The sequence below is a fragment of the Nycticebus coucang genome, chromosome 14 (genome assembly GCF_027406575.1).
Source record: "Nycticebus coucang isolate mNycCou1 chromosome 14, mNycCou1.pri, whole genome shotgun sequence".
NCBI classification, from domain to species: domain Eukaryota; kingdom Metazoa; phylum Chordata; class Mammalia; order Primates; family Lorisidae; genus Nycticebus; species Nycticebus coucang.
In genome coordinates, this window is record NC_069793.1 from 46,779,849 (window position 1) to 46,800,935 (window position 21,087).

A 21,087-nucleotide genomic window follows, 5' to 3' on the forward strand; every position below is an offset into this window, starting at 1 on the left:
TTAACTGCATATCACAGTTTTGATGTTTCATAATTTCATAATTACACAGATAAAAATGTTGTATCATTTCCATTCTGATTTCTTCTTTGATCTATTGCTTATTTAGAAATATACTGCTTAAGAGATTGTAAGGTTTTCTCATTAGGAAAAGTCCCAGAATCCATGTTAGCAGACAGATGTACCATAAGAAAAGAAACTTGTGAAATGAAATCCAAACTTCTAAGTGTTAACTCATAAAACAATGTTCTACCTGCTCCAGGCAGCCAGGTAAAGTTCTAATATCTTAAGCACTGACCCCTCGGGTCCTCCCCCCTGTTAATAAGGGTGCTTCTCCAGCCCCATCCTCCTCCTCCTTTCCATGAGACAATGCAAGAAAACACCTTCCCATTTGTTCATTAAGTGTGTCAATAGTCATTTACAGTTTGAAGCATCACTAGGAACCCATCCCTAGATTGTCTTTATTCCTAGCACAACCAATACGGTTACAAAAACTTACTGAGCTGTTTGGGAGAATAACAAGGAAATAAATATAGAAATTTGAAAGGTAAACGTGAAACCTACTCTCAGGGTCTTCCCCATTCACATCCTGTGTGAGTAACTTCTACGCCTGGCCTCACAGAGCCAGGATCAGTCTTCAATCCCCTTGCCTGAAAGTCAGTCCCCAACATCTCCTTTTTTCTCACCCGCTTCCTCTAAAAGCCAGTTTCTAATCTGTTCAAATCCACCCAGAAGACAGACACCCACTGAGGACTTGCTCTGAGTAGGTCACAGAGGTGAGCATAGGTGGGACAGGAGAAGTGGGGCTGACCTCCAGGGCCATAAAATAGGGTCTTCTCATCACAGCTGACACTTCTTTAGGTTCAAAGAAAACCCAGCACCCTCAGAGATGCTCAGAGGCCTGAAGTCTTCCCATGGTTTATTGATACATAAACAGAACACAGATATAGGAACAAAGAGGCTTGAAAACAGTTGGGGACCATCCTGACACTGCTCTCTCACCCCAAAGGGCTCCAGGGAAGCCACATAGGGCAATGCTGGGGCCTGAACAACCTCATGCTTATGCCCTTGGGACTCAGTGATAGGACGTGGCCCTCAGTGAAGGATGGGGGATCTGCACAGTGGGATTCCAAGGGGGCTCTGGGTCTGCCTTAGTGAGAACACTCTGGCTCAGAAACAAGGCTCTGACAGATGCTAAGGGATGCTGGGGCTGTACTTTACACCAACAGAAGCTCCCCAACTAAACAGTTGCACGGAACACAGAGGCTGGAACTGGCTGAGCCACAAACCCATACATAAGCCCCTCCAGAGCCCAGCTGTGCTATGTCCTTGGAGGAAAAACACATTGCAAAGCCAGGTGCAGCACTTGCGAGCTGAAAGGACCCATTCAAGAACCTAGGACCCATGGAAGGGTGGGCTCTCCACCAACACCCTAGATGAGCAGTGCTGGACTCTGTTGAGGAATCCATTCCCTCCCACCCTCCTCACAAGGCCAGCCCACCTGCCAGGAAGGTTAGGATGGGGCCAGGTATAGGCTTGAGCCTACTTTTGAAATCCTTTCCTGAATTACGGTATCAATTCCAGGACACCAGGGCATCCCTCTTGGGGGTAGAAGGCCCTTGAAGGTCACTGAGTCCATTCTGACCTCATAGATCTTGGAGGACTGGGCCATCTTTGCTTTTGGGAAGTCCTTCTGGGCAGCTGTATGCAGGCCTGAGTATTGCAATTAAAAACCTCTTTCCTTTTCCTGCGTCTGAGTTTCTTTTACAGTCAAATGGGCTAGGAGAATGGAACACTGCATCCTGCCCCTGCACTTGGTCTTGGGTTGAGCTTTGGTCCCAGCTTCTCATGAAAGCTCTCACCCCCTCCACCAAAGAACTGGCCAGAGCCACAGATGTGCAGGGGCTGCTGCTCGTGGACCTAAGGCCCAGTCCTGACCTCAAGCCAGGGACCCACTTGAATTCCCTGAGCCCTCAGCTGTGGCATTTTTCCATGTGTGGAAGAGGTGAGCCCTAGGGAACCATGGTGTGCTGGTGTGGCCTGCTCTGGTCACTCCCGGGCCTCTGCCCCCATTCCGTGCTCAGCACATACCAGCTTTCCACCACCTTTAAACTCCCCCCCCTCCACACTGAGCCAGTTAGAAGCAGAAAGTGGGGGATGGCAGAGACGGTCCAGCCAGCGCTGGCCCCCAGGCTCAGGACCACTGGCAGGCACAGTCAGTGGGCTCCTGCAATGTGTAAGGCACCCAGGTGGCATTGGTGGCACAGAAGAGCTGCACAGAGCGCCTCTGCAGGCCCACCTCGCGGCAGCACTTGCAGAAGCGGGCGTAGGTGTTGATGTTGTAATTGTAGATGCTGGCGGATGGGCACCTCCCGTCGCAGGACACCAGGTTCACCTGGAATGGGCAGTCTGTGGAGCTCCAAGCCCCCTCAGCCCCCTCCACCCCCCCCTCTGGCTGCCCCCCACCACCTTGCATACCGGCGTGTTGCTCCTGCAGTCATTCTTGCGGATGGTCATTCGGATGGTCACCTTCTTGCAGGAGCGCCCATCCTCTTTACCTGGGGAGACAGAGTGGGTGAGGGAGCCATGGTCGAGATAGGCTCCCTGGGGGCAGCTGGATGGGCCAGCATGGTGCAGTTAGCGTCATGCTGCAGGATCCCTCACTCAGCATCAGCACCCAGGTGTTAGTGCCCCTGTCTGTGGGGGAGCCTTTAACCCAGCACCCGGGGAAGGAGGCAGAGTCAGGGTAGGCAAAGATAGCAGAGTGTGCCAGTGACATAGAGAGCTGCCTGGGAGTCTCAGGGCCCCTTGAGGACCCTTCGCTAGGGGCAAGGAGCCTCTGCCTCTGTGCCGGGGAGAGAGGTAGGATGCCTCCCTACTCCACTCCCAAAGCTTGCCTCTAACCCTCGATGGCAACCCTGGCTGTGCCCTTGCCTCTTTTTGAGGTTTGGTTTTCCTAGTCTGAGAGCACTCCTAGCATTAAGATTCTGCCATTTCCCCAAAGGAATGGAAACCCCAGTCTCCAGCAGAATGCTTCATACAGCAAGTTTCCTTGGTTTCCATACCTATGAAACGGGGCCAGAGATTCATTCACCCACCTCACGGAGCTGTAATGCGGGGTGGGGGTGGGAGGGAACTAATGAGTTGGGGCGGGTGGTTAGACAGGGACCTTACTTCCTCAGACAACCATATGGCTCATTCATGCCCTCACCTCTGCTAGCAACGAGCTCAATATCGCCTTCCCTTGGTCTTTCCTGATCCCGTTTGACTCTGCAACTCTTTCCCCACAGCCAGTCCTACCACACCTTATATCTGTCCATGGCACAATCACTGTCCTATCTGACATGTTCGTAATTATGCTGTTGAAGCATAAGCTTTAGGGTTTTCTTTTGCAGGGGCCCCTTCCACCATTTGTTGTGAGTTTTCTCATTCTAAATAAACATCGCCGTTCACAGCTCAATATGCATTTGTCATTTTGTGTTCCTTTTCTTAACTAAGCCACCCAAATTGCATAACCCTGAGGCCCCACAAAATTCAACGACCCTATCCTATTATGTTTTACTTGTTATTCTCTCTCACTAAAATGTCAGTTCCACATGGCTCTACAGTGCCTCAAACAGTTGCCTGGCACATAATTGGTGCTCAATAAATATTTACCAGATGCAGAGACTCACTCTGTAACCCCATATAGCCCACCAGAAAGAAGACGGACTCTTTTCTGCTGGCCTCCTGGCCTTACCATAGAGGTTTCCTATCACACTGGCTACATGGCTCCTGGCCATAGTTAAGTCCATTCTGTCCTCCCACTCTGCTCCAGGAGGCAGAACTAAGGGCTGTCCTGTCACGGCCTTCCAGTTCCTGGACTGAGACTGGCTGAGTGACCAGTGGGAAGAAAGCAGTGGTAGCACTGGGCACCTGTGGGCGCCAGGTGAGCAGGCAGGGCTTAAGCATGCCCATGCAAGCCCAGGGGATGCAGCTCACCTCCCAGCATGCACTGTGGGCTGAACGGCCTTTGCTGGGGACAGGGAGCAGTGCCCTCCCCACACCCCACCCCAAGCTTGGAGCCACCCAGCAGGGGGACATTGTTGGACCTAGCAATGCAGCTGCCTGACTCCAGTCCAGCGGGCTTCCGGGAGGAGTACCTGGGCGACAGTGGACACTAACCCATGGAGGAGAGGCAGGGCTAACAGGGACCACGGGAAACAGGGTCCCTGGGGAACCTGGGGAGAGGGACATGGGGCATAGGTCACATGGGGGCACATGGGTCATTCAAGGAACATTAAGTTGTGGGTCAGGGATCAGCCAGTGAGGACCCGAACCCAGACTCCTTGGAATATGTGATGAGGACACAACACAACAGGACACCCAATTCTACAGCCTTCTAGGGATCGGGGCTGAGCAGGCTGCAGGGAGGCATGTGCATGTGAGTGGGGGCTGCAGGTTCTGGGTGGCCAGGGGCTGTGGAGCCAGCTGTAAGGATAGGGGCTCAGAACTCACTTAAGTTAATCACCTGAAGGCCTGAATCCCACCCCAGAGGCACTTCTAAGACCAGGACTCCTGACCTCAAAGGAAAGTTACTGTGGAGGCACCAGGGCTGAGGGCTTGGGGCAGCAGGGGCAGGAGGAGATAGAGTGACTGGTCTATTTCTGACCTCCTGGATGCAACATCCCCTGTCTCCAACAAAAAACAGAGGCCTTGTCTTGAAACAAGGACATGAACATGGCCTCTGGCCCTCTGAATATTTGTGCCAATGCCATAAGCCCGTGGCAGGGGGTTATCCTGTCATCTTCTCACCCCTAAAGAGCTACCTTTGTAGGGGCCAGGACCCTGGCTTTCTGTCCACTGACATGACATCGCGTCCCCCACCAGAGCCCCTCACCCCTGGACCTTCACTATGTGCACTCACACGTCCTGCAGCATCCTTCCAGGGACGGTACCACGGAGCCCCCAACCTAGAGCGAGAGGAGGAGGATGTGGGTGGGGAGACCCTGTCCTAGGCCAGGAGTCAAGATCCCAGGAAAAGCCAAATGAGTCCAAGAATCTTAACTCTTCTCCCAACATGGTGCTCCAGGACAGGAGCTGTGGCCCTTCTGCCCAGCAGGCCCTGACTAGAGGGGAGAATGGCTCCTTGGATAGGACACGGGACAGCCAGAGGGGCTAATCTGACTGGTGGGGACAGCTGACACTAAGAATGCTGTGTCCCAGCAAGGTTGGAGCCTGAGTCACAATGGTGCTGGCCTCCTGCCTTCCTGGGGCAGCTCTCCTCATCCCCTCTACTACCTTCCCTACTACTGTGGTGCTCAGCACAGAGGGTCAGGGAGAGGAGAGGCACAGGGTCACCTATTTGAGTTAGTGGCCTGGGCTTTCTCTCACCCCTAGATAAGTCACCCCTTTCCTCTGGGTTTAGTTTCCCATCTCTAATATGGGACGGTAATCCTTCTCAGCCCTCCTCCTCTATAGTGAAATGGATAAAACAATGACAGGATAGTTATTTTATATGAGAAAGCACACGCATGGGTGTGTGTGTGTGTGTGGGTCTCAGAACATGTGTGTGATTTTGTGAGCATATATGTGAGAATGTGTGTAAATGTGTAATTTTGTGTGTTTGTGGATGTGTATCTGTTTTCTAGGGAAAAGAAAAGTCTTCAAATGTCCAATGTTAATATTAGGAAATTTAAGGATTCAACAATAGCTCCAAACCTTCCAGGAACAACTTTCCCTTGAGGTGTGCCCTTCCTGACAGCTGTCCATGCTAGTGCCAACCCCCGCCAGCCCATCACCACAGGACTGAACTGTGCATCCTCTTGGTGCCTGTGTGCAGAGTGTACCTGTGCCCCCACTGCCACCTAAGCTGGCCCAGGCAGTGCTGCAGAGGAGGAGGCACTGACCTTGGCACACTCGGTTTCGTTGAGCGGCGGGCAGCTGATGGGCGAGCGGACGAGCACGGCACCCAGTGGAGTGTTGCTGCAGTGGTGGCGGGTGCAGTCTGCGATCCAGGATGCCCCGGGCTAGAGGGCACAGAGGTGGGGGACAGGGGCTTGTGCCTTGGTGGACAACTGAGTGAACCAATAGGACACAGCTCCAAGCACAGGTACAGCCCAAGACCTGTCTAGGATCCTGTCTGTACTTAGCCCTGTCCCAAGAGCCAGAGAGGGCCCTGGTCCAAGTGTCCCCTCCTGGGACACCTTCCTGGGTGGGCAGTAAGGGGCTGCTTACCGAGAATAGGGAGGTGGTGCCATTGGAGAAGGTGAAGAGGCAGGACACATTCCTGCAGGAGCCGCAGCAGGCTGCCAGGTCCCGTGGGTGCTCGTACTCCTGGTTCTGCAGGCCAGGTGGGATGGGACAGCCTCAGCAGGGGCCCACTCTGCCCTCTGGCTGTCCCACTGCTCATCTCTGAGGGAGCCTAGGGCCTGGGAAGGGCCCTCTATATGTGCTCAGGAAGAGGATTCTTAAACTCCTTCTATCTCAGGTGGGCAGATCGTCCTTACATCTATGCTAAGCTGCCCTGACTGCCAGTCCCAGCCTCCGTGGACAAACCATTCTGCCCTTCCAGGTGCAGCATTTCTGGCAAGAAAGGCCCCAGTATGGGTACCGCACAACCAGTATGAAACTTAGCTCCTGTGGGTCTTTGAACAAATGACAGAATCTCTCTAAACTTTAGTTTTCTCATCGACAAATGGGAATAATTCTGACCTCTTTTATTCAACTACTATCTACTCAGCCTTTACTAAAAGCCAATCACTGTCCTAGGTATGGGGCACACAGAAGTTCTTATTGAACAGTAGCAATACAAACACACAAACCAAAAGGACAGGGCATATGCCAGGCATTTAGTAGGTGTTTAATGAGTGTGCATTTTCTCTGTTAGTACCCACCCTTGCCAGGCCTTAAATCTGTTGTCTTTGTTCTTGCTATTCCCTTCCTGACCTCTCCCAACCTAATGGTCTCTGAGGGCCCCTCCAATGCCCACTCTCCAGACTAGTCTGGGGCCCCTTTGCCCCTACAGCACTTAGGGTCTGCCAGGCCCTCCATCCTGCTCCCACTCCCCCACCCCTCACTGCACCCTACCGCCTCACAGTGGATGTCACACAGCACAGAGGTGGTGTTGATCAGGTAGAAGCTGGTGAGAGGGTCGAGCACATCAGTGCAGTGGGCAGTATGGCACACACCATCTGTGGAGAGCTCCACCACTGTCTGGCCTGGCTGCATCACACCCAGCTCACGACTGAGACATACAGGGGCCTTCACTGGAGAGGCATGCAGGGTGGTGATGGTCATCCAGGGTCTGACTATCCTCACCCACTCTAGCCTGGGCCTGCCCCTGGTCTCTCCCCACTTACCGCACTCATACTTGGCACAGCCACACACATTCTCCTTGCTGTGCAGGAATGTCTCGTCCAGCTGGGACTTCTCCCACTAGGGGGGTAGAGGTGGGCAGTCAGTCAGTCAGCTCCCTGGGCTAGAGGCCCACTCCTGTCCTCAGGAGAGTCTGACCCCAGACCCCTCTCTATGTCAGCCCCATCCTGAGGTGGACAGGCTTGGGGACCCTCAGCAACCTGGAAGCTCAGTCCCAAGGTGGCCCCCAGACCTCTCTGCTGTGCAGCTGCCAGCCTAGAGCCCCCTGGGGTCCACACTACTTTCATCTTTTCTTGCCTAGTTTTAGTGAGAAGTGGAGGGATGAGATGGGGACAGAATGAGTGGAAATGTGTGCTGGGGGGGTGGTACACATAAATCAGAAAATGACTGTAAACATAATTTCACATTTCTTAATGTACTTTCACTTCCCTCAGGGACCATGCTGCTCGGTGGTTAAGGACATGGTCTCTGGAGTCAGATTTCCTGGATTTTAGTCCTGGCTGTGTGATTTACTAGGTTCATAATCTTGACTTTAGCTTTCTTGTTCATACAACTGAGATAATCACAGAATCCACCTCTTGGGGCTGTCATGAGAATTAATATGATAACTCACATGGAAGGCCTAGGAAAGTTCCTGGCATATAGTAAGCTCTCAATAAACATTAGCTACCATCATGATTATCATCTTCATCACCACCATCATCATCACCACCACTAACATCATCATCCTCACCATCCCCGTCATCATGTTCACCATCTCCATGATCACCACGATCATCCTCACCATCCCCACCATCCCCATCATCATGTTCACCATCTCCATGATCACCACGATCATCCTCATCATCTCCACCATTCCCATGATCATGTTCACCATCTCCATGATCACCACGATCATCCTCACCATCCCCACCATCCCCATCATCATGTTCACCATCTCCATGATCACCACGATCATCCTCACCATCCCCATGATCATGTTCACCATCTCCATGATCACCACGATCATCCTCACCATCCCCACCATCCCCATCATCATGTTCACCATCTCCATGATCACCACGATCATCCTCATCATCTCCACCATCCCCATCATCATGTTCCCCATCTCCATGATCACCACGATCATCCTCACCATCCCCATGATCATGTTCACCATCTCCATGATCACCACGATCATCCTCACCATCCCCACCATCCCCATCATCATGTTCACCATCTCCATGATCACCACGATCATCCTCACCATCCCCATGATCATGTTCACCATCTCCATGATCACCACGATCATCCTCACCATCCCCACCATCCCCATCATCATGTTCACCATCTCCATGATCACCACGATCATCCTCATCATCTCCACCATTCCCATGATCATGTTCACCATCTCCATGATCGCCATGATCATCCTCACCATCCCCACCATCCCCATCATCATGTTCACCATCTCCATGATCACCACGATCATCCTCACCATCCCCACCATCCCCATCATCATGTTCACCATCTCCATGATCACCACGATCATCCTCACCATCCCACCATCCCCAGCATCATGTTCACCATCTCTACCAACACTACCATCCTCGTGTTATCACCATCATCATTGTACTTACTCCTTCCCACACGCTAGAGCATAATCATGCACACTTTACAAAGGAGCGCACTGTCTCTAGAAAGCTTGTGGCAGAGCTGGGGACAAGAGCACTGACCTTCAACCTAGGGCTCCATACACTAGGTTAAAGGAGCAGGGTCTCAGGGGAGAGATAGAGAGAAAAGGGAAGGGAGGAGGAGACCAGGGAGGGTGAAAGGAGCAGGGTCTCCATACCAGATGGCACCGGGGCACTGGGATTGTGTCACAGTCACACTCTGAAAAACACAAAGGCCCAGGTTCCACTTTACCAAGTGCACTCAGGCACAAGTCCCCTGTGCCCCCCAGACCTCTTACTGTGTGTGCAGCCCCTCCTTTGGCACAGCCCCAGCCTAGAGGGAAGGGAGGAAGAGGCCACTGTCTCAGCCTCCCTCCATCCCTGACGGGGGAGTCTGCAGCTCCTCTCACAGGGCAGGTGGGCAGTAATATGTCCTGAATGCCAAGTGTGGAGCAAGAACAGACAGGCAGACAGCCCAGTCACAGGTTTCCTTTTGTCACATAGATTCATCCATGACCTCTCCAGGAATAAACATGGTGAGGTTCGAACTTCTGACCCTCTGCATTTCCCAAATACACGTTCCAACATGCCCAACTTTGCTACTCCTAGCCTTTACCTGTGAGCAGGTCTAAGACGTGAGCGGCTGACTGCTGAGCACTGCTAGCAACTAAAGGGACATACCAGCTCTAGCTCCCTCAGTGACTGAGAGCTCCAGGTCAGAGGGCTGTGAACTCTGTCAAGTCACCCATTTGTGTAACAAATAGTTTAAGCATCTACTATCTGCCGAGCTTTTTTTCCGTGCCCTGGATAAAGCAATGCATACGGCAGACTAAGATCCTGGCCCTTATAAAGTTTATATTCTAGTGAGGACTGGAAAAAAGACAAGCAAAATATCCAGATGCAAAGTTTCTCAATCCTCTTTTAAGTAGTAACATTTTCATATAAAGCTCTCTGGTTTTCATTACTGATCTGGACACTCTGACTTGCCCTCAAAAGGATGCGCAGTGAATTTTAACAAATAGTATGTATACTATCAGGCAGTTGCAATAAAGACTATTTAAGATCCAAAAACTTTTCTGGAATGGGGAACTTGCTTTTCTCCTTTTATCCTGGAGAGAGAAAGGTGTAGGAATGTTCCACGTGGACAGCAGATGCAGGAGGGTCAGGTGATTGCAGTGGCTTCCCTCTAGCACCCCCACGCCCTCCTTGGGGGGGCCCTTCCAGGAAGGGTGTCCTGATCAGGGACTTACCACAGGACTTGTAGGGGCAGCAGCGGTCTGGGCTCCACACCTCCACCAGAGCAGTGCCCATGCCACACTGCACTTGGGGGCAGCGGAAGCTCTCACACACTGCAGGAGAGGGCAGGCAGACAACACGTCAGCCACAGGAGCCTTGGAGTGTAAATCCTCAGACACGCAACACGGGCTAAGGAGGGGGTGTTTCTTAGGTCCCCTTAAGGTCCCCCCAACAGTCCTCAGACACCTGTGGGGCTGGAGCCCAAGGGAAGAGTCTGGGAGCCCAATCTTCCTGTGGAGCTCCTTCAGGAGGTCCCCTCAATGTACCTTGAGGCACTAGTGATGTGACAATGTCAACCTCCAACTCATTAAGCTGGACCTCTCTCCCTGGCATCTGTACCACCGTAAGAGTAGTAGTCAACAGGAGAGCCAGCGACCAGAGTAAGGGGCACTGAAGGGGAGTGTTTCCTTCCACAGAAGACTTTCCCCACCCATGGAAACTTCATCCATTTGGGGCCCACCCAAGCCTGCCCTGTTACCACTGACTCTACCCTGCAGGCCTCACGCTTCCTTCCTCCTAGTCTTCAGGCTGACCTCTCTCTATGCAGGATTCCTTGGCCAGTCTCATTTACAGAGAAACCAAGGCAAGGGGTGAGTGAACTCCCCAAGTGCAACATTTTGGCAGGGCAGGGAGGAGCAAGGGTCGGCAGTGAAGGTCTAAAATTTGTTAAGACTTATTCAATTTACTAACAAGCAAGGATTATCAAGTGGTGTTTCAAAAGTTATGAGGAGGCTGGGCACCGTGGCTCATACCTATAATTCTAGCACGTTGGGAGGCTGAGGTGGGAGGATTGCTTGAGGCTACGAGTTCAAGACCAGCGTGAACTAGAGCAAGACTGTATACAAAAAAATTATCCAGGCATGGTGGCATAGGCTTGTAGTTCCAGCTACTCAGCAGGCTGAGGCAGGAAGGCCACTTAAGCCCAGGAATTTCAGGTTGCAGTGAACTGTGACAACACCAGTGCACTCTAGCCAGGGAGATAGACAAAACACAAACCAACATATAAACAAAACCAATTATGAGGAAAGAGGGAGAAGGACAGTTGCATGGAGTCAAAGTAACTGGTTGCTTTCTGGTTAAAAGAGGAAAAATGTAAATGTAGGCTGGAGGGGTCAGTGGTCACCACCCTAACCTGGGCCAACATCAGTGTCAATAACATCGGCTCAGCCCAATAGTTTGTGCTTCCTGAGGTGAGGTGCTATGCAGCTCATGCACTGTCTGGCCAAACAAATTCAACTTGAATCCACCAAGCCTTGATCTAACTTTCTGTTTATAGGAAGCACAGAGGCTAGGAAGCAAGGTAAGCAGCTCTTAGAGGAAGCACCTGGATAAATCTGGAGGTGAGGCTTCCTGCGGGAGCACAGCCTGAACTATGCAATGGGGTATCCTGCAGAAAAGGAGACCTGTGCTCGGCGAAGAGAGACTGAAGACACATAACGTGTGGTTCCGGGTTGAATCCCGGATAGGACAAGCAAGAAGCAACACAGACCGGGCAGATGGGAGCTGAAAAGTTACTAACACAGAAGGGAAGATCGTTAACTGAAAAGAGCAGGTTTAAAAACAGTGTGCTTAGAGTGGAAGCCTAATGCACACACGAATACGTGAAAACAAACAAACAAACAAACAGTGTGCTTAGTATGAACTCGTTCTGGTGAAGCACATCCACATAAAGGCCCAGACAGCATCTGGAAGGATCTGTGCTCCAGCACTGACACTGCTTTGTTGTCTTCCCTTTTCTTGCAATTACTTGGGATTTATACTTTCTACAAGACACACATGGTGCTTTTGTAAAAATAAAAGTAGGATGAAGACAGGGCAGAGGTGATAATATCAACAGACTCTGTTTTTGAGCACCTACTATGTACCAAGAACCATTGGGGGCTTCACCTGAATTCTCTCTAATCTCCAAAACAGTCCCTCAAAGTGGATACTATTATTGCCATTTTACAAAGGAGCAACCTTGGCCCTGGGCCACACATGGAGTAAATGCCAGAACTGAGACTGACTGACTCCATAGCCGTACTAGATCCACCTTATCAGGCTCCCCGCCTGCACCCCATCAGGAACATGGAGAGAAATGGGAATCAGGGCAGCTGGCGGGGAGAGGAGAGGAGAGAGAGAAGAGGAGAAATGGTGGTGAACTTTTGCTCAGAAGAGTTTTAAAACACTGCAACAAGTGGCTTTTGGGGATGTCCATCAGCTCCTTTGTGGCCAGGTCATGTGGGGAACTCGTGCAGAAGCCTACACTGTTTCTGAGCTGGCTCCTGACCTTGGACAGTCAATCAGGGTTGCCTTTGGGCATCCTGGTAGAGGCCCCTCCTGCACTACTCTGTGCAAATGAGGTTCCCTTCATGTTTTCCCTACGATCAGTGGGCAAAGCAATTTTTGTAAACTGAGTCACTTTTAAACTTAACCATTTTGTTCATTTTCATTCATTAGGTCCACTTAAAGTCCATCATGCTGGCTGTATTGTGCTTAACAGTGGCTACTGAGATATTATGTTCATAGTACCTATAGTATCAAGGTACCACAAACACAGATCATACAAACCGGTACTAATAAAAGTATTAAAAGGGCCTGCTTTATTTCTCATTTCAAAATAAAAGAGCTTCGAAATGTAGGGCTTTCTGGAACACAGCTTCCGTGAGCGGGTAGTATGGCAACACAGTGGCAAAAGGGATCATGACCTTAAGATCCGGACTTTGTATCAATGCTGGGGGTACTGGAGGCACCCATGCATTTTCCCCTCAACCCAAGCCTCCTTCTGGCCTAGACTCCCCACCTTCCGGCTCCCATAGCCTGGCCCTTAACAGCTCACCAACTAGGAGCTCCCTGCTGCTCCCTGTTCAACCCCCACTGGTCCTAGGGAGGACTTTGTGAAGGTGCACAGTGGGCATGGAAAGGTCTTAGAGCCCCATCCCACTGTGGCCCACCATGTGCCCAGCAGGACTCACCACACTGGTACAGAGGACAGCAGAGCTCCGTGGTGTTCCTGTGCACGGTGAGCACCTCCCCTTCCTGACACTCAGGGATGGGATCTGGACAGTCTCCACAGGCTGAGGGGGAGGGGACAATGATGTCCAAGCAGTCCCCCTTTTGGAGGCATGGTATAAAGCAGATTGCTAGGGGTGAGGTGAGAGGGCACACCTCAACAACCCACGGGTGGCAGGAGCTAAACTAATAGCAGCATTTTATCGTCTTATGTGACCTGGTGTGGAATCAGGACCTGAAAGTTCTTCCTCATGTCCACCTGAAGTCTTACACTGAATAGGCACCAGTTCCTCATGCTCAGTAATCTAGAGGGGGACTCAGGGTCAGTTTACTCTTCCTCCTCCACTGCTGACTGGACAGTGAACTCAACCTTCTTCCTATGCAACCCATTTGAAGATCCCCAGCCTTCCCTCCCAGCCACCCGAGAAAGCAGGGGTGAGGACAGAACCAACTGAGATTCAGCTGCACACATTCATGTCCGATGGCGTCTACCTACCGCAGAAGTAGGAGGTACAGCAGGAGTCCCCCAGGCGGCCTGCAATCAGGGTCTGGTCCTGGCGGCAGCTGGGGACCAGCTCTGCCTCACACAGATCTGGGTCACATTCTGGGGAAACAGGCAGAGTTTAGGCACGAGGAAAGAACCTGCCTGGCTGAGCCTGGGCCCCTGCCGAACTCCCAGCACTGTCCTTTCTCCCACCCCCCTGGGCTGTCTCTCGCCCTTTCTCACCACATTGGTAGCTGGGGCAGCAGGAGTCCTCCTGGAAGTAGGTGAGGAGGCGGTGGCCGGGCTGGCAGGTGGGGGCGAGGCCCTCACACAGAGTCTGGTTGCACACTGGCCCAGGGGCCATAAGGTCTGTCACCTGGAGGCCAGCATGCCCTCGCCGTGTTTCAGCACTGCCCACGTCCTAGACACTTGGATCCCACCACTCCCCACTGTACCAAGAACCCACACCCCTGGAAGGGGCCTTTGAGGGTCACACAGAGGTCCAAGAGTGGGACAGAAGAGCAACAAGAGCTAACACTCACCCAGATGGGCCACGTGCCAGCTGCCACAGTAAACCAGTGTCAACTTATATAATTCTCACAACCACCCCAAAGTGGCTACTGTTATCAGCCTCACATCACAGGACAACCAAATAAGGCATAGGAAGTGTTCAATGATCTGCCTGAGGTCACAGGCTACAGGTGTTGGGGGAGAAGAGGGCCAGAGCACCACCCACATTGACTCAGAAGCCTCTAGTCTGCCCCCCAGGGAGGTTCCCACTCCCCCCAGCTGACCCACATGAGGAGCTCTAATTTTCCTGGGCATTGCTGTGTCCATCAAGTTTGGTGGGCCAAACTTTTTAAGTTAACTTTTAACTTTTAACTATCTTACAGTCGAGGTCCAGGGAAGTGGAGGTGGGACTCACCACAGACAGTTCCCAGGCAGCAGGGGTCCTCGGTGGGCAGGAGCAAGGCCACCTCCCCAAAGCGTGGGCAGCTCTCGGGGCGGGGGCCTGGGCAGCCTGAGTCCACTGGGACGATGGTATCTGGGGCTTGGCACTGGTTCTGGCAGCAGCCACTAAGGGAGCTGTTCCAGGTCTCCCCCAGGGCCCGAGGCACCCCTGTGCTGTCGGTGCAGGCTGTAGCAGGTGCATGGCAGGGTGTGGGGACTGAGATAGTGGAGAGACCCAGTCTATCCTAGGCTAAATCATCCCTCGGATACAGAACCCTTCACCTAAGCAGACTGTGGGGGACATAGATGGGCTCAGCCATGAGCAGAAGGGAGGCAGAGGAGACCCTAGGTGAGGCCAGCTTTGGAAGGCCCCCCACCCAGACCCCAAATGGAGGATAGGAAGTAATCTACCACACTTGTCCTCAGGGATGCAGAGAGCAGAGTGGCGCCGGTGCAAAATGGTGCCCTCAGAGCAGACGCAGCCCTCGCCCAGAACCTGGCACTGTTCCAGGTCCAGTGGGCCCAGCATCCCATCCTGGCACGTCTCAGGGGGCTCACAGGCTGCCACACATGCCTGGTATGTGGAGTCGCTGGAGCACAGGAAGGCTGCAGGGTAACAGTGGGCACCAGGCCTAGTCAGACTCCAGCAAGGCTACCCACTGAGGGCTGCAAGAGTAGGAAGGGGTGAGGAGGGGGCTCAGAGCGTCACCAGTGCCCCAGCGGAGAGTGCATAAATCAAGGCGCTTATCATCAACTCCTCCTCAGATCAGGAGTCAGAGCAGTACTGCCCACAGCCCAAATCCAGCCTGCTGTCAGCTTTTGCACATAAAGTTTATTAGAATATGGCCATGCCTATTCATTGATATATTGCCTGTAGCTGTAATTATACTAAAAAGGTAGAGTCGAGTAGTTGTGACTGAGATCATATGGCACACGAAGCCTCCAATTCTTATTATCTGGCCCTTTTCAGAAACAGTTGGCTGATGCTTTGCTTTAGGTCTATGCTTTCAAACTTTCTTGACTGTAAAAAGTAAATTTTACAGTTCAGTCCAATATCCACAAGCATATAGAACACTGGTCTTCAAATCTGAATGCAAAAGAATCACTTGAAAGCTTTTAAAATACTATTGCTAGGACCCCATCCCAAATCAGTGGAATCTCTGGTAACAGGGCACCAGCATTAATACTTTTTGAAGTTCTTTGGGTGATTTCAAAGGGTATTCAGGATTGAAAATCACTGATATATTGAAACAAGAACATAAAGCTCTTTCATGAAATAATACTTAAACTTTCTATGTGCAATATATGCTGGGATTTTTTTATTCTATTCTATTGCATTTTTAAAAACATTAGTGCATGGGCGGCGCCTGTGGCTCAAGGAGTAGGGCACCAGTCCCATATGCCGGAGGTGGCGGGTTCAAACCCAGCCCCGGCCAAAAAAAAATAAATAAATAAAAACATTAGTGCCAACCTCAAAACTGATTTTATGCCGTGAGTTGGGATTCAGCGCGAAAAACACCACCCTAGAAGATTTTTCTCTTTTCCTCTTTTATATGTCACATTGTAGGTGTGGTCTTCCCATGAGCTGTTCCCAGCCCATCTGGGTGTGTTCACATTTATAAATCAAATCATTCTAGCCCAGGCCCAACCCCTGCATCAAACTCAGTGAGGGTGAGGAGGAGGTGGATCCTCATCTCCATCCTCAAGGAAGGAGGGGAGAGAAAAAAAAAAAAGAAGAAGAAGAAGAAAGAAAGAAAGATGAGTAAAAATTCAGAGAACTAATATTTACTGGATGGTGGACAGTGTGGCAGGTGTGTGTGATTGACAAATGTCATCTCCTATCATCTTTAAAACAGGGTTAGGAGGGGGTTATTACTATTATCCCCATTTTATAGAGAAGAAACTCAAAGAAATTTAATAATAAATAAAAGTAAAATTATTATATATTAAGTCTGGGCATAGTGGTTCATGCCTGTAATCCTAGCACTCTGGGAGGCTGAGAAGGGTGAATTGCTTCAGCTCAGGAGTTTGAGACCAGCCTGAGCAAGAGTGAGACCCTCTCTCTACTAAGAATAGAAAAAAATGAACCAGGCACTGTGGCAGGCACCTGTATTACCAGCTGCTCAGGAGGCTGAGGCAAGATGATTGCTTCAGCCCAGGAATCTGAGGTGGCTGTGAGCTATAATGAGGTCATGGTACTCTAGCCTGGGTGACTGAGTGAGACTCTGACTCAAACAAAAATATATTAATGTACTAATATATTTATTATAATAAAATAAAATTGCTCACTAATCAATATTTGTATTGTATTTTATATAAAATATAATAGAAAAATTCAAAATATGTATCAATGTATTAATATATACGAATTAATGAATGTTTAAATCTGGAAAAGCATGGACTTGAACTTGGGTCTGGGAGCCTCTTCCAGTTCTAATGAGGGATAGGAACAGCAGTCACAGTGTAGGAGACCCCTGTATCCTCAACTCACGGCAGTAGTCCGAGCGCCGCCACTCTATGCACACGTGGAACTTGTGGCACATGGCCACATACACAGTCAATGCCACACAGGGCTGCTGCACGTACTTGGTGTCCCGGATCCACAGCTCACAGAATGACTCTGGGGAGACCTGGGCACATGCATCAGTCAGTGCTGTCCACTCCCATGCCCCACGTCCCAGGACCCAGCTCCTCCCAGCCCTGCCTGGGGTGAGGGGACACAACAGGCCTATGCAAGTAGGAGTGACCATCCCCAGCCATCCCAGGAGGTCTCCCCAACACTGGCACATACAAAGCGGTGGCAGGCACTGAAGGTGCGGTTGGACACCATGCGAAGGCAGGGTGAGCAGTCAGCAGTGGCGCAGCTGTCTGGGCGGAAGCGGGTCTGGCCCACTGAGGTCAGGGAGCTGGGCACTTGCCAGCTTTCCAGAAAAGGATAAGGGTCTTCTGCCTGGCCTACCACAGAGCCATCCTTCAGGGTGAGGTCGTTAGTTGCGTCTCCATCACAGATACCTGAAAGGGGAAGAATGATCCCAACAGCCACACTAATCACTACTACTCCCAGGTCCCCAGCTTGCACTTGGCATTTTCTTCTTAACAACTCTTTGAGACCAGTAATGTCATTACCCCCATTTAATAGATGAGGGAAATGAGAGACAGAGGAGCTAGGAAAACTCTGCAAGAAAATATCTTTTTTCCTTAGGAAATAAACACCAAGGTTTTTAAGAATTAAGAAAATCAATGTCTTGAACTTATTTCAAATGGTTCAGAAAAATGCATATACATAGCATATACATATAAAATGGAGAGAGAGAGAGAAGCAAAGGGGGCAAAATGTGAACAATTGGTAAATTTGGAGTAAAGGTACATAAGGAGTCCCTTACACTATCATTGCAACTTCTAAGTTTAACATTATTATCAAAATAAAATGTTACCCTAAAATTCCACCTTAGCAGAAATTGCTAGCTTATTATAACACCCATTTCTTCTTCTTCCTAGGCAGCCAGTCTATTCTTTCCTAGACTCTGTTGTAGGGTGACACCAGCTAAGTCTCAGCCATTGGTATGTGAGAGAAGGTGATGGCACCACCTCCCAACCTGGTCCATAAAACCTTCCCAACTCTCTTCCCTTCTGTGAAGTGGGAAGGTCATGTTGACAATGGCAGAGCCACAAGATGGAAAGGATGTGGGTCTTTGAATTATTGCTAACCATTTGAAAACTTATGTGCACAAGATATTGGCTTCTGTTGTGTTGAGGCACTGAGATGGAGGCAGGGGTGAAGTTTATCTGTCCCAGCTTCTAATATGATGCAAACCTGCAGCTTCATCTCTCACATACCATTTGTACATTCCAGACATATGTTTCCCTGCCTGTGACTTTGCTCAAGCTTCTCCCTCTTGAAATGCTTTCTGAGGTGCCTGAAATGCTTTCTCAGATGTCCTTCCTTCAGCTGCACCATCTATGACCTTCCCAGCTCTGTGTGAAAGGCACTGGTTTGCATGTCTGCCTTTCACACAAGACTGTAGGTCTCTGAATGCAAAGATTCAGTCTCCTCTAGATTCTCCTGAGTGCCTAGCATAGTGCCCAGATATCAAATGCTAGTTCAGTTAAAAGGAGATAGAAAAGATCTGACCTCTGCTTAGACACCTCCAAACACCATCCTGTGAATATAAAGCATGATTTGAGGTAAATCATGGTCCCAATGGCCACATTTTGCATCTTGACTTGGAGCCACTAAAGGGGTCACAAAGGCATCCTAGGGAGGAGTGGGCTCACTGGACTACTACTAACCACAGTGCTCTTTGCAGGGATGAACAGAGAAGATGGAAGGAATGGTGAGAAGGGATAGCAATGGAGGCAATGATGGTGGGATTTACGGGTGTGCGAGGAGAGAGGAGTGTATCAGTGAGAACAGAAACTCTGTAAAACAGGGCATTTGTCTGTTTTGCTCATGTTCTGTCCCCAGTGACCGGTACAGAGTAAATATGTGGTGCACAAGGAAAAAATGAGCATGGAGTTGACTACATGTGCTTAGTGTATGTGTAGAAGGCATTTTAAATGCAGAAGCATGAAAGGAATGAACACAAGGGGTGCAGGTGGAGGATGGAGGATGTGCATACATGTATGTGTGGAAGTGTTCCTATGTCACCCATCATGACAATCATGGCCGTCTGTCACAGAACTCCCCATGGAGCCCATGTGCTAATGCTCCTGCAAGGAGCAGCAGCCCACTTTCAGATTCCTCTTCTATCCCCTTTTCTTATCAAAATCCATCTAGTCCCTTAGAGCATGCTCTCTGCAACCAGGCTATGGCTTGAAGTTCTGTGTGTTGTGGCAGCTCTGCTGTGTGACTTCAAGCAAGCCACTTAACCTCTTTGAGCCCCGTTTCTTCTTTAGTTCAGAATTCTAATGGTCACTTCTCAGGGATATATTATGTGGATGGCCCAGAACAAGTGAGATCAGAGTATGGAAGTGCCCAGGCACACGCTCAGGCAGTCAAGGTGGTTACCAGGCATTCGGAAGCTGTCAGAGAAGCTGACAGACAATCTTAGATGAAGAGACAACTGGCTGAGGTCAGAGCTCTGCACCATCCCTTTGCTGGCAGCTTCAGCCCCCAAACATAAGACATTAGGCTCCTTGCCCTTGCATTGCTGCTGGCCCACCATTGGCCTGGTACTCTTTCCCAGTCTGTCCTGGTCCAAGGCAACTTATGTCTGGGGCAGAAGTCTGCCTGAGAAGCATCCCCCCATCCCTGGCTGGGTCCCACCTCACCGCACAGGCCATGACCATGGGCCTCGCTGGCTTTGCTGGCCTCTAGGATCATGAGTCCAGAGCTGTGGAGCCACTGGATCTGGATGTGGGAGGGCGTCCGGATCGTGTACATGTGGCCTGTGTCCTCAATTCTGAACCCATACCTGCTCACGGGTGGCCACACAGGCTGAGAATCCACAGTCACCTTGGGGGAAGGTTCAGTGTGAGCACAGCTTGTCCGTCCATCCATCCATCCATCCACAGCTTGTCCATCCATCCATCCATCCACCCGTGGATGTCAGATCCATCATCTGACAAACATTTATTAAGCACTGCCATGTGCCAGGCTCTATTTCAGGCACATGTAGCAAAGACATAGTCCAAGGTGGCATGGAAGAACTCTGAAAATATTTTTATGGGAAAAATCCCAATAAAACAAGAAATGCAACCACAAGAGGTAGACTGCATTTCAATGCCCAAATAAACACAAACCCTTAGCCCTTCAAATCACTCTCATCTTTCCTGATTTCTGTTCATATCATTTCTTCTGAGATATTTTCCCTAAATTTCCAACCTTGGGGTAGGCACCCCTTCTCTGGGGTCTCCTTTCCCTTTGCGCTGACCAGTGAGATAAGACATATTTGTTCTCTCATCAGGATCCCCAATAGATGGTGAGTTTCTTAAGGTCATAAACCGTGTCTGATTCATCTTTGAATCCTCAGCACCTGCCTTTGGGCCTGACATAAATTGGAGGCTCAATCAATATATGTGACACGCCCTAATTTTCATAAACACTTTAAATTCAAAGCTGCAATTTCTGCTACATACTGACAAGGTTAAATTTGGATGTGTCATGGACTATTAGTTTTACACTATAAAAATGGAAGATGAAAAGATTAAGACTTTAAAACATTTATAAAGACTTAACCTCCTCCCTTAAAGATTCTACTGTTTTATTAATTGCTTTGTAAATTATCCAGCACATGAACTACTGTGTTGAGGGAGCCCAAGCCCAAGAGTCGGGAACTTCGTGACCTTGGGAAAGTCCCTGGCTCTCCCATAGCCTGATTTGTACAGACAGGTAGGAGCTTCATGACTGGTGAGGACTCC

At 50.3% G+C, this 21,087-nt stretch overlaps 1 protein-coding gene across 1 annotated transcript in view; it reads right to left on the reverse strand.

The window, feature by feature from the left end:
- Nucleotides 1-1,249: 1,249 nt before the first annotated feature.
- OTOG (otogelin) overlaps nucleotides 1,250-21,087 on the reverse strand; it is a 101,610-nt gene continuing 81,772 nt past the window's right edge. Inside the window, exons 40-56 of the mRNA XM_053559879.1 lie at nucleotides 19,999-20,182; nucleotides 17,519-17,739; nucleotides 17,219-17,357; nucleotides 15,139-15,333; nucleotides 14,702-14,914; nucleotides 14,020-14,124; nucleotides 13,789-13,896; nucleotides 13,256-13,357; nucleotides 10,256-10,354; nucleotides 9,185-9,225; nucleotides 7,338-7,413; nucleotides 7,066-7,244; nucleotides 6,214-6,318; nucleotides 5,886-6,005; nucleotides 4,904-4,949; nucleotides 2,476-2,555; nucleotides 1,250-2,392 (exon numbers count right to left, since the gene is read on the reverse strand). Of these exons, the coding sequence (XP_053415854.1) occupies nucleotides 2,192-2,392; nucleotides 2,476-2,555; nucleotides 4,904-4,949; nucleotides 5,886-6,005; nucleotides 6,214-6,318; nucleotides 7,066-7,244; nucleotides 7,338-7,413; nucleotides 9,185-9,225; nucleotides 10,256-10,354; nucleotides 13,256-13,357; nucleotides 13,789-13,896; nucleotides 14,020-14,124; nucleotides 14,702-14,914; nucleotides 15,139-15,333; nucleotides 17,219-17,357; nucleotides 17,519-17,739; nucleotides 19,999-20,182 (2,214 nt within the window). The 3' untranslated portion in view covers nucleotides 1,250-2,191. The remainder of the gene's footprint in view (nucleotides 2,393-2,475; nucleotides 2,556-4,903; nucleotides 4,950-5,885; nucleotides 6,006-6,213; nucleotides 6,319-7,065; nucleotides 7,245-7,337; nucleotides 7,414-9,184; nucleotides 9,226-10,255; nucleotides 10,355-13,255; nucleotides 13,358-13,788; nucleotides 13,897-14,019; nucleotides 14,125-14,701; nucleotides 14,915-15,138; nucleotides 15,334-17,218; nucleotides 17,358-17,518; nucleotides 17,740-19,998; nucleotides 20,183-21,087) is intronic.